The sequence below is a fragment of the Sinocyclocheilus rhinocerous genome, unplaced genomic scaffold (genome assembly GCF_001515625.1).
Source record: "Sinocyclocheilus rhinocerous isolate Xijiao unplaced genomic scaffold, SAMN03320098_v1.1 scaffold1214, whole genome shotgun sequence".
NCBI lineage: Eukaryota > Metazoa > Chordata > Actinopteri > Cypriniformes > Cyprinidae > Sinocyclocheilus > Sinocyclocheilus rhinocerous.
In genome coordinates, this window is record NW_015627891.1 from 381,281 (window position 1) to 397,740 (window position 16,460).

The 16,460-nt window shown below is 40.3% G+C and overlaps 1 protein-coding gene across 1 annotated transcript in view; it reads right to left on the reverse strand.

Moving 5' to 3' along the window:
• LOC107736849 (nesprin-2-like) overlaps positions 1 to 16,460 on the reverse strand; it is a 95,711-nt gene that overhangs the window by 67,439 nt on the left and 11,812 nt on the right. Inside the window, 31 exon segments of the mRNA XM_016548209.1 lie at positions 29 to 167; positions 397 to 533; positions 647 to 994; positions 1,105 to 1,260; positions 1,388 to 1,703; positions 1,848 to 2,026; positions 2,166 to 2,510; positions 2,603 to 2,932; positions 3,287 to 3,616; positions 3,753 to 4,082; positions 4,222 to 4,501; positions 5,357 to 5,464; positions 5,539 to 5,744; positions 5,955 to 6,067; positions 6,173 to 6,380; positions 6,448 to 6,651; positions 6,752 to 6,853; positions 6,971 to 7,138; positions 7,227 to 7,385; positions 9,136 to 9,286; positions 9,710 to 9,877; positions 10,185 to 10,780; positions 11,238 to 11,388; positions 11,682 to 11,827; positions 11,978 to 12,101; positions 12,204 to 12,286; positions 12,368 to 12,461; positions 12,550 to 12,743; positions 13,129 to 13,281; positions 13,472 to 13,606; positions 13,772 to 16,306. Of these exon segments, the coding sequence (XP_016403695.1) occupies positions 29 to 167; positions 397 to 533; positions 647 to 994; positions 1,105 to 1,260; positions 1,388 to 1,703; positions 1,848 to 2,026; positions 2,166 to 2,510; positions 2,603 to 2,932; positions 3,287 to 3,616; positions 3,753 to 4,082; positions 4,222 to 4,501; positions 5,357 to 5,464; positions 5,539 to 5,744; positions 5,955 to 6,067; positions 6,173 to 6,380; positions 6,448 to 6,651; positions 6,752 to 6,853; positions 6,971 to 7,138; positions 7,227 to 7,385; positions 9,136 to 9,286; positions 9,710 to 9,877; positions 10,185 to 10,780; positions 11,238 to 11,388; positions 11,682 to 11,827; positions 11,978 to 12,101; positions 12,204 to 12,286; positions 12,368 to 12,461; positions 12,550 to 12,743; positions 13,129 to 13,281; positions 13,472 to 13,606; positions 13,772 to 16,306 (8,688 nt within the window).

A 16,460-nucleotide genomic window follows, 5' to 3' on the forward strand; every position in this document is an offset into this window, starting at 1 on the left:
CTGTATGCAAATTAAGACACAAACACACCTGCATGGATGTGGCTGAGCTGCAGGGAGGATTTGCATGTGTCAGGTTCCATGACTGTATATTTTGTAAGGCCTGTCTCACACACTGCACAGTGCTGTCTGCACAGTCATTCTGCTTTTCTGACAGTTTCGACCGCAGACTGAGGAAAAAAACAATAATGATGATTCTCCAAAATGCACTTCTGATAAATAAATATTACACTGTAATATAATACAACATTTTACTATAATGGGCAAACATGCTATCAATTGTACAATTAAATAAACAGGATTCAGATTCAAATAGATTCAAATTCATTATTACAGACATTTTTGCTTTGAACAGCTTGATATTTTATTTCATTTGTTAGGCAACATTTCTGTATGTACCGGCAATATTGTTGTGTAACTGTGTCCACAATAGAAAGGACATTACTAGGGGGCTCCTCTTCTGGTGGGACCATTCGGAGGGCCTGGCCAAGCTCACAAACTTTGCCCTCTAAAGACTCAAGGTCTCTCTCAAATGTCTATGAGAAATATAATTAAAAAGAAAAATAGTCAGGTTTGAATTTATTGACTTTCTCTAAAGTTTCAGAACAAACCAACTGAACATGGATTAATTAATATTCTCCCACAATACCTTGAAGCTATGCCAGTTCTCCTGTAGCTGGCTGACATTCTGGCTACCCACCAGAAATCCTAAAGAGTGGTCCTGAACACGCAGCTCATTCAGAAGACTCTCTGCTTGCTCTCTGAGAATCTGTGCTCTGCCAGCAAGCCTGAGGTCAATATCACTCAGTCTGGCCTCACACACAGCTAACCGTTCCCTCATCTCTTTCTCAGAGGACTCACAGAGGTTATGAAGATGGCTGACCTCTAAGGTCAGGGCATCACAACCTCCTGGAGTGCAAAGATCCATCAGGGAATCTTTAACGGCAACCAGATCTTTAATTTCTCTCTTCTCCCTGTCTATGGTCTGAAGAAGAGCCTACAAAATTATAATAAAAAATATATAATTTTATTTATTAACAGGTTTGCCAAAAAACTGAAAAATCTATTAAATCTTATATATATATATATATATATATATATACACACATTGATAGAGCTTTGCAACCCATGACGTTCAGTGGGCAAAGCACCGAAACCTTTGACTTGCTCACTCAGCCAATCCTGTGCTACAGTGTGCTGCTCAACTAACTGAGCACAAACTCGCTCTCTCCGGATTTCCTCTTCGAGATTTACACAAAGCTCCTTCTCAAGCACACATAAAAAAAAGAATGAAGAGAAGAAGAATGTCATACATGTAAATCAAGTTTCTACTATCTATTAGTCACGATTAGTCAGAAATATTTAGCACAGCACACCTCTACAGCCTTACCGTAAGATCTTTGATTAACTCAGGTATGCACTCCTCTATGGTGGCCCAGGATGGATCAATCCAGCTGGAATCACGGGTCAGCTGGCTCATCTCCCTCCCAAGTGCTCGGACAGCAGACAGAGATGGGGTCAGGGCTCTGGTACGATCTAGCAGACTCTTGGCTTGCTCCAATGTGTGCCTTCGATCCCCTAAACCAGGCCAGGGGAAGTGCCGCGGCAGTTCAGCAGTCTGCTGTTTCACCTGCTCCAGACGAGACTGAAGCTGGTCCTTCTGACACTGACAGGACACCAGACGTTCCCTTACACTTTTCAGCAGACTGCAGAATGAGGAGTAATATATGATATGATATGAGTACATGGGCTCGGAATATATTTATAAATATGATTATTTGCAATTCATTTCAATCATCTAGCAGTGATTTGTGCAATTACTTTTTACATACAGAATTGTCATATCAAACCTATGCAGCTCCTGTGCTTGCTGCAGTGTTGTCTTCCACTCCTCCTCTACATTTTTCATCTTCTTAATGAGAGAATGTCTTGCATCTTCATCAAGATCTTCATGGTTAAAAAGACGATCTACTGTCCATTTCAGGGCTGCAATCTTAGAGTTGCCCTCAGAGTGCAGACTTAGAATTGCCTGAAAGACAGAGAGGTATGCTTGTTCTTGACTGTCACATTTTTGTTGATCATGTGCAATGCAGTTGAACTTCTTTTAATAAGTGATTTACTACAGACATTTAATTTCTTCTTCTTTTTTTCCATATTGTACAACTTACTTGTGCTTTGCTTAGTCTCTCCTCAATCTGCTCCAGTGTACCATGAGTGCTTTCCCCCAGTAAGTCCAGGCCATCTTTCTGGTTCTTCACCCAGGTCCAGGTGCTCTCCTCCTGGGTACAGACATTCTGAAGCTCCCTCGCAAGAGAATCCTGGAGCTCCGCCTGGTTCTTTAATTCTTGAGCACTTGCCAGGACCTTCTTCCATTGTTCTTCAATGGATCTCAGGTTCAGCTGGATTTTCAGTTTTCTTTTCTCCTCCACGCCTTCTCGAGAACACAAACCCTCTGCTTTCCTCCTCAGGTTGGCTAGCTTGTAATCCCCCTCTGATTCTGAGTTCAGGATGGCCTAGAGTAAACAAACCATGCCAGCGAGTAAGCCAGACTGTTTTCTTTAAGTACATATTTGGTGAAGGTTGAATATCACTCTTTGTCTCTTACCTGAGCTCCATGCATTCTCTCTTGTAACTGAGTCTCTTGACCTAGCAATTCAATCTTCAGATGCTGCTGTTTGAGCCAAGATTGAGTGTTCTCCTCCTCTTCTTGAAGATCCTGAAGGTCCTTAGAAAGAGAATCCTCAAGTTCTGATTGGTTCTTCAGTTCGTGAGCCTGCATCAAAACTCCCATCCACTCTTGCTGTACATTTTGTAATGTATGTTGGATTGTCTGACATTTGTCCTCCTCTAGATCTTCACAGGAACATAGATTCTCTCCCTTCGTCTTTAGGTCAGAAAGTTTATAGTCCCCCTCAGATCTATGAGTTAGTAGTGCCTAAAAACCAAACAAAAAACAAAAACAAGATATTCATATAGAACATAATTTTTTTTACCATGCTTTTATTTTTCATGCAATCACGTAAGCCATCAAAGCTTTTTCCCAGGTAAGTAACAAAACCTGTCCCATCACTTCATGTACAAATCATATTTGTGTAGCCTTACATTTTGAATGCTTAAGATGTGTTGGCTACAATTTTTAGTCGTCTGATATAATCCAATGTATGCCCTGAGCAGTTGCTCCATTTTCAATATTACATTTTATCATAAATTAGGCTTACTCACTCACTGTCCTTTCCCAAGCCTCTCACGTACAAAAAACATTTAAGGGTTTAATTTTCCTCTCTATTACCTCAACTCCAATAAGCCTCTCTTGAATGGAAGATGTCACATGAAGGGAATCCAGGGTCCCTCTGAGATGTCTAATCCAGGATCGAGTGTCCTCTCCCTGATCACAGAAAGTTTGTAACTCTCTGTAGAGAGATTCCTCATGCTTGACCTGGTTCTTGAGCTCCTGGGCAAGTTGTAGCACTGTCCTCCACTCCTCCTCTACTGCTCTCTGGGTTTGGTCAATGTGGCTCCTCCTCTCATTCTCAAGCTCTTCATAAGAACATAAATGTTGTCCTTGTCTCTGTAAACTGGCCAATCTGGAATCAGCTTCATCACCAAGATCTATGACAGCCTAGAGGGTGTACAGACATTACTCCCAACACAGTATGTGCACTGCTAGCAACCTTTACTCGGTTTTACCTGGGTTAGAATCATGCAAGAGCAATGAAAAGATTTTAATAAAACAAAATGTTTTCCTCTGTCTTTACCTGTACTTTGTTAAGTTTTTCACGTGGCTGAAGCTCCTTCCCCAAAGAGTGCAGCATTTGCAGTTGTTCTCTCACCCAGGATTGGATGCTCTCTTCCTGGGCCTGTAGATCTTCTAGTTCCATATTGAGAGTGTCTTGGAGTTCTGCCTGATGTTTTAGTTGTTGAGCCATATCCAGAACTCTTTTCCACTCATCTTCAATGTTTCCAAGGGTGTGAATGAACTCCTGTCTTCTGGTGTCCTCCAAAATCTCATAAACACATAAAGCATCACACTTTTCTTTCAAAGTCACGAGTTTAGCCGCACCCTCAGGACTAAGATTAAGAACAGCCTTAAAACAGAGGGAAAAAAACAATTTTATTTTAAATACACTGAGGATATTCATCATTCCTTTCAGTGTAAGATGTTTGACCAGTTGTTCCCTCAAAATACAGCTAAAAAATCCAAACAATGAGGGTTAGGGGGCCCACCTGAGTATGTATGTGTTTTTCCTGCATTGGTGTGTCTGTCCCCAAGTACTCAAGTCCTTGCTTTACATTTATGATCCAGGCTCTGATCTGTTCTGCATTGGTTTGGAATGTTTCAATTTGATCATCAAGGGTCTTGTGGACTTGGACCTGATTCTCCAAAAGAATCCCCAGGCTGTGGTATCGGTCTATCAGGGTCTCTGTGTCTCTAAGGAGAGGGTCTCCCCTCAGGCCACGCATCCTTACAGCAGATAACAGGTCATTGAATGCCTCCACACGACCGCTGTGGATTAAGGGTGAAAGTAAGAGTAATGGAGGTTTTATATAAAATAAAAGACTGCACAATTAATCAAAATAAAATTGAAGTCATGATATGACTTAGTTAGATTATCAAACTGCAAAAGGCTGCAAATTAGTCAATGATGAAGTCCGGCACGGTGTTCAGTTGCATGCAAGCAGCTCATGATGCAGTGCTTTCAGCATCTTGGAGTGGTTGGTTTTCCAGAAGAAAAAAAAACACGCTGCTCAACATGAACTCCATCTCTGCATGTGCTGCAAGTTTGGCTCACTTATAGTGTGCATTTGGGAATGCAAAATCCGTCAGGATCACTTGATTTTTGTATTCAGTCAATTTCAAACATTTTGTGGACAGAATTTTAGCATTTTACCAGATTTGTACTAAGACTTAATTTTTGACAAACCATAAACTTGTGGTCAACTAAAAACAGAAACTTAAAAGTTCTCCTTGCAGTTTTCCACCAAATTAAAAACTTGAGGTTTTAAAATCTGACATAAATATTAGTATTATACCGTAAACTGTAAAATAAAATTATTGTAATTAAATATTTATTATCATTGTATAATATAATTGTAGCTACAAAAGTTATATATTTCTCTTTATTTTTCTAATTATAATAAAACATATATTTTTTTAATTAATATTATTATTACCACAAATTATAAAATGAAATATTTTATTTACCTTCTTGTCACGTGACCATTAACTAACATCAGAGAACCATGAACATGCAAATGTGTTGTTATATTATTTCATTATAGTTTAATCTGTCTAAAAGTCTAAAAAAACTAAAGTTATAAACAAAAATACAAAATTAACATTTTGAATAGTGAGTGGTACCTTTCTTTAAGAAAATCCTCTTGGATTTGCCTTAGTTTTTCTGTCTGTTCTGGCACTTGCTCTCTCTGCTGCAGCCAGTCCTTCAATTGATTATGTTCCTCTTGCAAACTAAATACAAAGACATGAATGAACTGAAACAACAGTAACAACCAATAGCAATGATGAGAACTTCTTCCATGTACCTGTTGAGGTTGTGGAGGATGTCATCTAGCTGTTTATGGCGTCCCTGGCAGTGAGCCCTGAGTGTGGCCAGTTCTCCTTCCTGTTCCTGATGCCATGTAGAGAGCAAAGCTTGAGCCTCAGTAGGGAGCTTTGCCTGTCCACCTCGCTCAAACCTCTCCTTCAACTGAGCCAGACGCTGTTCTCCTTCTTTAGAGGCCAGGAAACTCTGAAGAAAACACAAACTGTTCAGTACTGTTGAACTAAATTTGAACCCTTTTGACTAAGGCTGCTATCACCTGGTGACTCTTGCCATTGGATTGCTGTCCCTGCAATCAGTGTATTGAACAGCAAATCTCTTTGACTGAAAAGTATTTCCAAAATTTCCTAGCTACAATGGAAATCATAATCATAGTGTTGGGACCTCACTGTTACTCACTGTCAGTCTCTGCATATATGTTTCTACATCCTGCTTTCTCTCAGGGTTCTCAAAGCATTCATTCACAGCGAGCTGCTCATCCTGCAGCCATTCCTCAAATGACTGAAACTCTTCTGCAGAGAACCAATAGGACAAATGGACAAAACTCAAATCACTTTTTCCACTTTTACATTGTTTAATTGTAGCAATGGAGCAATGTAGAATGCGGTTTCTCAAACCTTTAATAGTCTGAAGGAAGCTTTTCTCCCCTTGTTCCTTCTTCTGACGAATCAGCTCCCGTGTTTCCGCAATGCTGTCTTTGAGGTGCTTACTACGATTAGTCAGCTCCTCCAAGGCCTGTGATCCAGTAATGCTGGACATGAGATTGATTTCCTTCAGCAAAGATTCAGCCTGCCCCTCCTGGTCCAAAAGCTGCTCACACAAGTCCTACAAACAGAAAATAAAATCGGTTATATACCAAAACAGTGTGTTTAGGCATGTCTGCTTATCATACCTGTAAATGTGCATCCAGCTCTGCGCGATCCTCTGAACTGATCATATCTACTGAGGAGTGTATATTCTTCACAGATGATTGATAGGTGTCAATCTTTTCTATCAGATGAGCTTTAACTGTAAGGAGCTCCTGGAACACTTCAGTGCAATCGGAGAAGAGTTCCTTCACCTGCTCCATTTTTTTCCTCAGGTTTGTTTCCATTACCTAAGGAAGACAATGTGTGTGTGTGTACATTTAAAAGTAGGAATAATAAGGAATCAGGAAAGTCTAATAATTTAATAAACAGTAAAAGATGCACGTTCACCTGTAATTCAAGAGGAGATTCTTTGCTCTGCAGCAGTTCCTGGATCTCTAGTAACTTCCTATGGAAGTGTTCAAGGTTGTCCTCCTGACACTGAATCTCATTCTAGTATACACACAGAAGACCCCATGGAATCAAAATGACATTTTGTGACTTTTAGTCCATGCCTGTTAATATTTTGAATCCTTTTAAGACAGATTAAGTATTTTTTTGAAGACACACCTTCATGCTGGCAACCTCCGTCTCACTGCTGAAAGGGTGAGACTCTGAAAAGATAATGAGTTTAGTAGAAGTCCAGCTGTCCACCTCTCCACCCAGAACCAGCTGTTTCTCCCACAACTCCAGACCCACACGCAGGTTATCCATGTAACTATCTGTCTTCTCTGACACCTGCCAGAGAGACACACAGATTTACCAAGAATCTAAAATGACTGAACAAAATGTGATGCATGTGAATAGATGTTTTTCATATCCTCACATCCAGCCATGAGTCCACCAAAGCATCTGCCTCCATCTCAAATGGAGTTTCCGAGCAATCAGGAATTTTCTTCAGCTGGGACTGCAACTGTCTGCACACAGATCTGAACTCCTCCATCTTGGGTCCAAGGCTTTTAAGATCCTCCTTTATGCCAACGACCTACAATATACAGACAGAAACATTACTAGAAATAGAAAAATTGAAATAGAAACAGTATGAGATAAAATTTAAAAAAATGACTGTGGTGGTGGTAGTCTGATGGTTAAAGATCTAAGCTACTCTAACTAAGTAGACATAACCAGACTTTTTTAATCCTGCCTTTGAACACGAGCACTTATTACTACTATTGTTACTTAATTGTAGACTACACATTGATAATAAATTACCTAAAGTTTTATTCATAACTCTACAAATAAATGTACTGCAGGCCATGGAGGATCTGAACATATAATCAAATTAATTTGAAAATTAAAATGATTTAAAATTAATTTAACATTGGCACTGATTTGTCAGAACAAATTGGAAAGAGAAGCCTCTTTGAGATTAATAAAAGTGAAGCCCTTTCTGTACATGCAGATGAAGCAAATTGTGATTAATGCTGATATAAAATTAAAGGGATAGTTCACCCAAAAATGAAAGTTCTGTCATTAATTACTCACCCTCATGTTGTTCCAACCTGCAAGACCTTTGTTCATCTTCGGAACACAAATTAAGATATTTTTGATGAGATCCGAGAGCTTTCTGACCCTGCATAGACAGCAAGGGTACTACTACATTCAAGGCCCAGAAAGGTAGTAAGAACATTGATAAAATAGTCCATGTGACATCAGTGGTTCAACCGTAATTTTATGAAGCTATGAGAATACTTTTTGTTTGCAAATAAACCAAAATAATGACTTTATTCAACAGTTTCTTCGCTTCCCTGTCAGTCTTCGACGCACATTCACGACAGTACCACGCATGCGTGTGGTGCTGCTGACACAGGAGCTGGAGTTCTGACGTAGAACCCGAATGTGCTGCAGCTTGTTTGCAAGCAGAGGAATGCACACATATGCGTCATGGTACTGTTGTGAATGTGCGCCAAAGACTGACAGGTAATAGAAGGAATTGTTGAATAAAGTCGTTATTTTTGTTTTCTTTGCGCACAGTAGTGTTCTCGTAGCTTCATAAAACATGGTAGTTGTGTTGCTGTCGCTCTCGGATTTCATCAAAAATATCTTAATTTGTGTTCTGAAGATGAACAAAGGTCTTATGGCTTTGGAACTACAGGTGCATCTCAATAAATTAGAATGTCGTGGAAAACTCAAATTGTGAAACTCGTGTATTAAATACATTCAATGCACACAGACTGAAGTAGTTTAAGTCTTTGGTTCTTTTAATTGTGATGATTTTTTATTTTGTGTATTTGGTGTAATGAAATGTGTTTATGCAGTAAATAGTAATAAAACCCACATTATTTTCCACATACTGTACATACTGTATTCTCCTCTATGCCCCGCCTTTTTGAAACACGCCGATTTTTACAAAGCTCATCGGTCTGAAAAAGCCCAAAGACTTAAACTACTTCAGTCTGTGTGCATTGAATTTATTTAATACACGAGTTTCACAATTTGAGTTGAATTACTGAAATAAATGAACTTTTCCACGACATTCTAATTTATTGAGATGTACCTGTATATGATGGTGAGTAATTAATGACAGAATTTTCTTTTTGGGTGAACTATCCCTTTAAATTACAGGATGAACTTAAAATAAGACTGCTTTGTACTAAGCTCTACTGTACATCTCTGTCTGAATTGTAATATCTGACCCCTAGTGGTGCATATCCAGCATAAAATTACTTTTCTGTGAAAGAAACCAGGCAATTATAACATTAGCTTGCATTGTGATTAGTCTGAGGTTGACATACTTTTGCAAGGAGTCTTTGTAGGTTGTCTTTGCCCATGTATGAAGCTTGCTCATTGATGGTTTGCTCCGCCCTCTGGAGAGTATTGCCCAGGTAACTGCGACAGCTCTGAAATTTCTTCAGCAGTTCTGTAAGAACAGTGCACTGCTCTTGTCTGTCAAACACACACACACACACACACACACACACACACACACACACACACACAGGGTTTCTGTCAACACCTGTAATTAAAGGGATAGTTCACCCAAAAATTCACCCAAAAAACCTGAATGAATTTCTTTCTTCTGAATGTGGGTATCCAAACAGTTTCTGGTCCCTATTGACTTCCATAGATTTTTTTTCCTCCATACTAAGGAAGTCAATGGAGACCAGCAACTGTTACCCACATTCTTCAAAATATCTACTTTTGTGTTCAGCAGAAGAAATAAATTAATACAGGTTTGGAACAACTTGATGGTGAGTAAATGATGACAGATTTTTCATTTTTTGGGGTGAACTTACCCTTTAAGAAAGAAAAATGGGTGAATTGCATTATTTAGTTTAGAGTAAATCTCAACTTGGGTATAGAAACCACCTGTCAGATACAGCTCTTTCAGTCTCTTCCCAAAGGAATTCAAGTTCCTCATTTGCTGGATCAGGGTGCTCTTTCGGTGGAGAGACTTCAGACAGAGCCTTCTTGATGCTTTGGTATTCAGGGCGAAGAGAGTTCAGTTGTGATTCGAGATCAGACAGCGCTCGCATCCTAAACATAGTTGTATACACAGTGTCAGAAGAATGAAGTAGAACACACAGAGATAAAATACTATTTTTTATTGTAATTTTATGGTACTTTTATTCCTATTTGGAACTTAGTGCAAGTTACTGTAAGTCAACTTTTGTTGTATAGAAAAAAAACAAACTTGGACATTCTATGAATGAATTGTATCATTTGCTTATTAGTTCAAATTAATCTCAATTAATTCCAAAATCAATATTTACTGAGCCCAAATAAAGACAATTCCAAGACCACAGCATTTGCATCATGAGGTCTAGGGAAGAAAGATCCATACCGGTGTTGCACAGCTGGCATGGTGGGATCTTTTAGACCCTGTTTTTCTGCTGCCACCTGCACCTTCCTCAACTCAGCCTGCATAGTCTTCCCCCTCAGACCGTGGCTCTGGTTCTGCTGTTCCTTCTGGAGCTCATTCTGTCGAATCATCAGTCGATCATCTGCCTCTTCCACCCTGTGAACCAGTACCCCCACCATGTCCAAACAGGAAACAGGTTTCCCGTCCTGTGTCACTTCAAGCTGTGCTCCACCTAAAAGCTGGTCCAGCTGTGGAGCCTTATCCTTAAGGCTGCTGACTCCCTTTCTGATTAGTGCCAGCTTGGACCTACTGTCCTGCAGGACCACTGCATCATTGCTGGGGGCGCTTTGCACAGAAGAGACATCAAGCTCCACAGTGCGAAGGGACATGAGGAAGCGGTCGAGAGCACGGGCAGCAGCGTCACTCTTGCGCACTTGTTGCCTGAGCCGGTCCAGGCTGGATCTGTGGTTCAGAACCACCTGGGTCAGAGGTGATCGGTCCCGCAGGTCTAGATGACTGGGCTCAGAGTCGAATCGAGACAGACGGTCCATCTCTGTCTGGATACTTTCATCTAAGTCCTGAAAATAAGAGAGAGAGGTAGATATTTAGATAAAAATGGGATGGAGGCAGAGAACTTAGTTTAACATGCAGTGAAATTACTACCAAATACTTTACATGGAACATTCTTGTCTCTCAGATCATATTATATTATTGTATATTATATTATATTTAAATAGTAACTGCACAAAGCACTGATAGATGATTCAAATTAATTGCAAATAATAAAATAAAATTTATTAAATATTATTATGAATAATACTAAAATATTAAAAACAATAACTATATTATTTATATTATATATTTTATTATATGTTGCATGGGAAAGATAAAACTAACGACATTAACCAATAAAATGGCATTTAAGTACTTGTAAATTTCTCTTTTAATTTGCTCAGTGTACATAAAAATAGAATAAGTGAATATAATTATGAATAATGTAAAAATATTAAAAACAATAGCTCTGTAGTCTCTCACCTTCACATCTCTCAAAATGGCAGGGTTAGCTAGTGTATATCCCTTAATGTCTTTGGGCTCTTTGATGAAACTGTCCAGCCTTTCAGAAATCTCAGAGATCTTCAGCTTAATAGAGTCCATGAGCTCAAGTGCTGCTCCCAGTGAATCCACCCTGACAGAATTCATAGACGTATTTAACAAACACAAGACACACACACACATACACTCAAGTTCTGGCTACAGGGTATTTTCTCAGGAGCTCTTTAATTTGAGCAGATCATGATTCTTTGGGTGGTATAGAGTGAAAGTGAACACAAGAAGCTGTAATATGATTTTATCTGAATATTCATTTCAGCTCACTAGTTTTAAAACACACATTAAAGCTTATACTGCTCTGAAAAATCAGTGTAATGTCATGTCTGAACACACATATGACAGGGATGTTTTCAGAATGCACACACATACCTGCCCTGTAACTGTGACCTCTGCTCTCTCCACCGGACAGTGAGCTCCATGCGGTCTTGCTCAACAGCTCGTTCATTGTACTGAACACATTGCATACACAGCGCTTCATACTCCTTCCACAGAGACTCAGTCTCATCCCACAGAGACTTAAACACAGACAAAAAAAGAGGGTTAAAATTGAATAATTTCCGTGGCAGTTATTTTAGTTTCTATGGCCTGATTTTTATAGTAATTGTCATTTGAAAATTCATAATAATATCAAATGGCCAACTTTTAAACAAAACACTGTGCATTACCTTTAATTCTCTCAGTCGTTTCTGCAGGTCTGTGGGAGTGACTGATTCTGAGGTACGATCGCCAAGCATGCATTGCTCATTTCTGTTTAACTGAGCCTGTAATGCAAATCTGGAGCTGCGGTACCTAAGCAGTTCAAGAAAAAGGCATAAACCATAAGATTCTGAAACAATAATCACATGCAATCATTTACAGAAACACATAGATATTCTCTTTTTATATCCATACCTGTCGTCTTCTGTACTCGTTTGTTTCACTATCTCTCTCTTCTCCACAGTTCTCGGTTGCTGGGGGCTAACAGGTGTAACAGCCTAAAACAAAATGTACCAAAATTGTTAGATAAAATTTTATGTTTAAAACATAAGTTCTATAAAATAATCATATAGTTGTACATCTGAAACAATAACCTGTTTGGGCTTCTCAGGTGATTGTGGGACTGTTGGTGCTTTCTGAGTGAGTGGCTCTTTTGTTTGCTCTGTTTGTAAACTATTAGGCATTGAAAAATGAATACATTTATGCTAAAATTGTTTCATCAGACTAAAATAACCGATATGAGAAAGGCTTTTTGTGTTACCTAGTGTCTGGAGGAGATGTATCTCTGTCTCCACTGAACTGCCGCTGGATGGCAGCAAGCCGTCTCTCACATTCTCTGAGTTGGGCTTGTGCGAGCCTGTGTGCATCCTCAGGGCTCAAAGTATCACACAACTCCTTCAGAGCTTCTAGCTGCTGTCCTGCCTCTGCCAGACTGCCCTCCTCAGACAAACAAGCCTGCAGGAAGAGAGAGAGGGGAAAAAACTAAACCTACTGATATGTATATTTTTTGTTATTTTTACCCATATCGTATCATTTATCATTTTATTTACTGACACTATTTAATGCTACTTTCATTTATTTACTTTCCACTGTTGTTTTATTTTGCAGTATTTTTAAGCTAAGTTTAAGGTTGTGCCATGTGCCAAGCAAGTGAGTAGTGATGTGGTTAAGAGGAAAGACAAGAATTAGAAGAATTAGAAGGGATTAATTGACACCAAAAGCAAACTTTTAATTTATAAAACAAAGGAGGAAATAAAATGTAGCTAAGAGATTTTCATCCCCACACCCATTTGTCCACATGACTGTTCATGCTCCGTGGTCAGGGTAGCTGTAACTTTACCTCTTCATTTGATTCTGATATTGATTCAGGCCTAAGGTTGAGTTTTTCCCTCTTAAAGTTTATCTCACATGTCTCCACCACACGGTTAAAATGCAGGCGGGTTAACTCAAATCGGAGTTGCTTCAAAAATTCTGATATTTGCACTCGAACAGCCTAAAAATATTAATCAAATAAAAAAAACACAACAGCAAGCAGACAACCTCTTAATGTTTGTAACTTCACATACAATCAGTTTAATACAGTGTAGAGCATTTCAGTTAGTATCTAAAATAAAAATGGTTAATAATATTAAAGTCACACTGCAGATATAGACAAACAAGCACTAATATTACTATACAGATACCTTCCACTGTGTTCTAACGGATTGTGTGAAAAACTCCATGTCTCTTATTTCAGATGGGGTGCAGAAAGCTTCCATCCCTTCCGCAGCCCTCAAGAACTCTTCAAGAAGTTCAGGGTCCAGAGTCCGAAGCGTCTCCTAAAAAAAAAAAAAAAACCAACACAGATACTTGGGGAAATTAACCAACATCTCTTATAAAAGATACAGGCACAGCAATATAGTTTAATCATATTAGGCTTTTTTTAGCTCTTGCAAACACTTGAGGAAAACAAGCAAACTAACTCATGACTAAAATGGACAAACCTCCTTAACTGATGCCTGTTCGTTCGTCATTCGCTTGTCCTTGAATACACTGATAGCTTCTATAATATGCTCTTGAAGACAGTGCTTGGCTTCCTCAAATCTATTTCTAACCAGGGCCTGTGCCTTTATATAAGCCTCAGTGTAGGCTTGAGGGGGTGCCTGGGCAAGAGCTGACTGCTTAACCCAAGGAGCTGACTGCTGTTGGTGTATCAGATCTTGGGACTGAAGCTCTGCCTGGGGAGCTTGGCTTTGGATAAGGGTTTCAGATGGGGCCTCTGGCCTGGATGAACTCCACTTTTGCTGACTTTGCTGAGGCTGTTGTGGAATCTGAGGTCTTATAGGAGCTTGAGCAGGTGGTTGATTCCATGGAGCTACTGGCTGGGGACCACCATGGAACATAGTCTGGGAAGAGACTTGAAACTGATGTTCTGGCCGGACTGGACCCCAGTGCCATTGAGGGCTTGGTTGCCTTGGTGGGGCTTGATATTGGGACTGAGAACGTGGTCCTATGGGCCCTTGGGTTTCAGACCCGGGGTATACTGGACTGACAGGCCTCCAGTGCTGTGAGGAAACCATATGCTGAGCTGGACCTTGGGGTCTCATCTGTGATTGACACCAAGGTGATTCAGGTCTAGCAGAGGGCCACTGCTGAGGCTGTGATAGCGGTTGGTTTTTAGGGTAAATTGCCATTTGGGATTGAGGGTGGACTACCTGACCTGGAACTTGGACAGTGGGGTAGGTCTGGGCCACTATGCCTGGTCTTATTGGTGACCACTGCTGAGGTTGAACTGGAGGGATACTTTGAGGTTGGGGATGAGTTTTGAAATGGGCCAGTGGCTGCATCTGGGCAGCAACAGAAATTGGTCCTTGGACTTTGGGGTATGTTTGGGTGACGTCTCCTGGTTGATACCACTGGGGTTGCCCCTGAGGTTGAATCATAAGTGGTGCACTTCCCTGTGCTTTGACCTGAGTTTGGGTTTGAGATTGAACAGGCATCTGGGGTCGAGGCATAGAGATGATTCTTGGTTGTATGGGGGATGCACCTTTAGGTTGAGGGGAAATTACAGTCAGATTGTGCATTGTGGGTTGCTGGCACTGAGCCTGCACTATACCATGTGGTGACTGTTGTCTCTGCAACATTATTTGTGGTTGAATGGGTGATGCTTGGTACTGTTGGGCTGGTCCGGAAATGCCTTGAGGCATTGTTTGGGCCACTGAAAATCTTTGTGGTTGTGGCACTGCAGGATGAGTTTGAGCAATAGTCTGTTGTGGCTGCCATTGGGCCATAACCTGTGGTTGCATGGGTGTCATGGATTGAGATTGTGCCTGTTTCTGGATCATCACTTGAAGTTGCTGTGGTGTCACTATCTGAGGTTGCTTTTGTTGCTTAATGGGTGCAGTAGCTTGTAGTTGTTGTGTAGTTGTTTGAGCTTGAGTTGATAAAGAGGGCTGAGGTTGGGTTAATACTTGTTTATGAATCGGAACAGTCACTGTCTGTTGTGTTTGTTTTTGAGTCGTTGATTGTGCTGGAACTGCTGGCAAAGTTTGAGGTAGTTTTCGTGTTACTACAAGAGGTTTCTCTTGTGCAACAGGCTGAGCTGGCTTCAGGTCTTTCTCATCACTCTCAACAATGCTTTTTGAGCTATGTGAGCTAACAGTCACTATATGCTGTGGTGGTGTTTGAGAACTTAATTGGCATTTGTCCTCAGGCTCTGACTGAGTTTGCAGCACCAACTGTGGTGCTGGTTTATGGGTAACATTTTCCAATTGACTCTTCTGCTGAAGCCAAGGTCTGTTCTGCAGATATGCCTGGGACTTCTTTACTTTCCTTTGCTGCTTTGGAGCTTGCTGTGTTTGTGTTTCTAGTTGGCCCTGAGGCTGTGACTGGATTGGTACTTGTGGTTGAACCTTCTGCTGTTTTGCAAGCTGAGTTTTCTCTTGTTGCTGTATGTGCACATATGGCTGTGTTGCTAATTGTTGTTCATTATGTACTTGTGATTCTGCTTGTTGTAGGTTCTGTGAGGGTTGGCTAGCTACTGGACCTTGCACCTGCCCCTGGTTTTCTGTCTGTTGTTGTGTCACAGGTTGTGGTAAAGATACCTGGCTTTCTACATGATGCTCTATGTCGATTTTTGTTTGAGCATGGACTTTCTGTGACTTAACTTTAATGGACTGAGAGTCTTTCACTTGCATACAGGGGTGCATTTGTGGTTCTGGACTACTTTTCTCATCTTCATAGTCTTGTACAACAATCATAGGCACAGTCTGACTACAAGGCTGGGTCTTCAGGTCTACAACTTGAGAAGATACCTCTGAGGGTATTTGAGAATATTTTGGGACTTTGGCCCTGACTGCAGGCTGAGGTTCTGTTTGGCCAGAGGCTCCTGATGGAGAGATAGACTGGAAGGAGGGTTTTTGGGTTTGGGACTCTTCCTCTATCTCATGATACTGTACAAAGATCTTGGAAGGGGGCTGGTCTCTAACAGGGCTTCTGTCTCTGCAAGCCCCTAAAGAGCTGAGCATCCCTATGGCTTCCTGTTGAGATTTAGCAAAATTTCAAAATCATAATTCATTTGCATGCAATTCTGAAACAAGGTTACTCATTCCTAGGAATTAAAGGAAAATAACAGAAAACATAATTTATGGCATAACTGATAATTATTGAAAGAGCTGATCCAATGCTATAGAT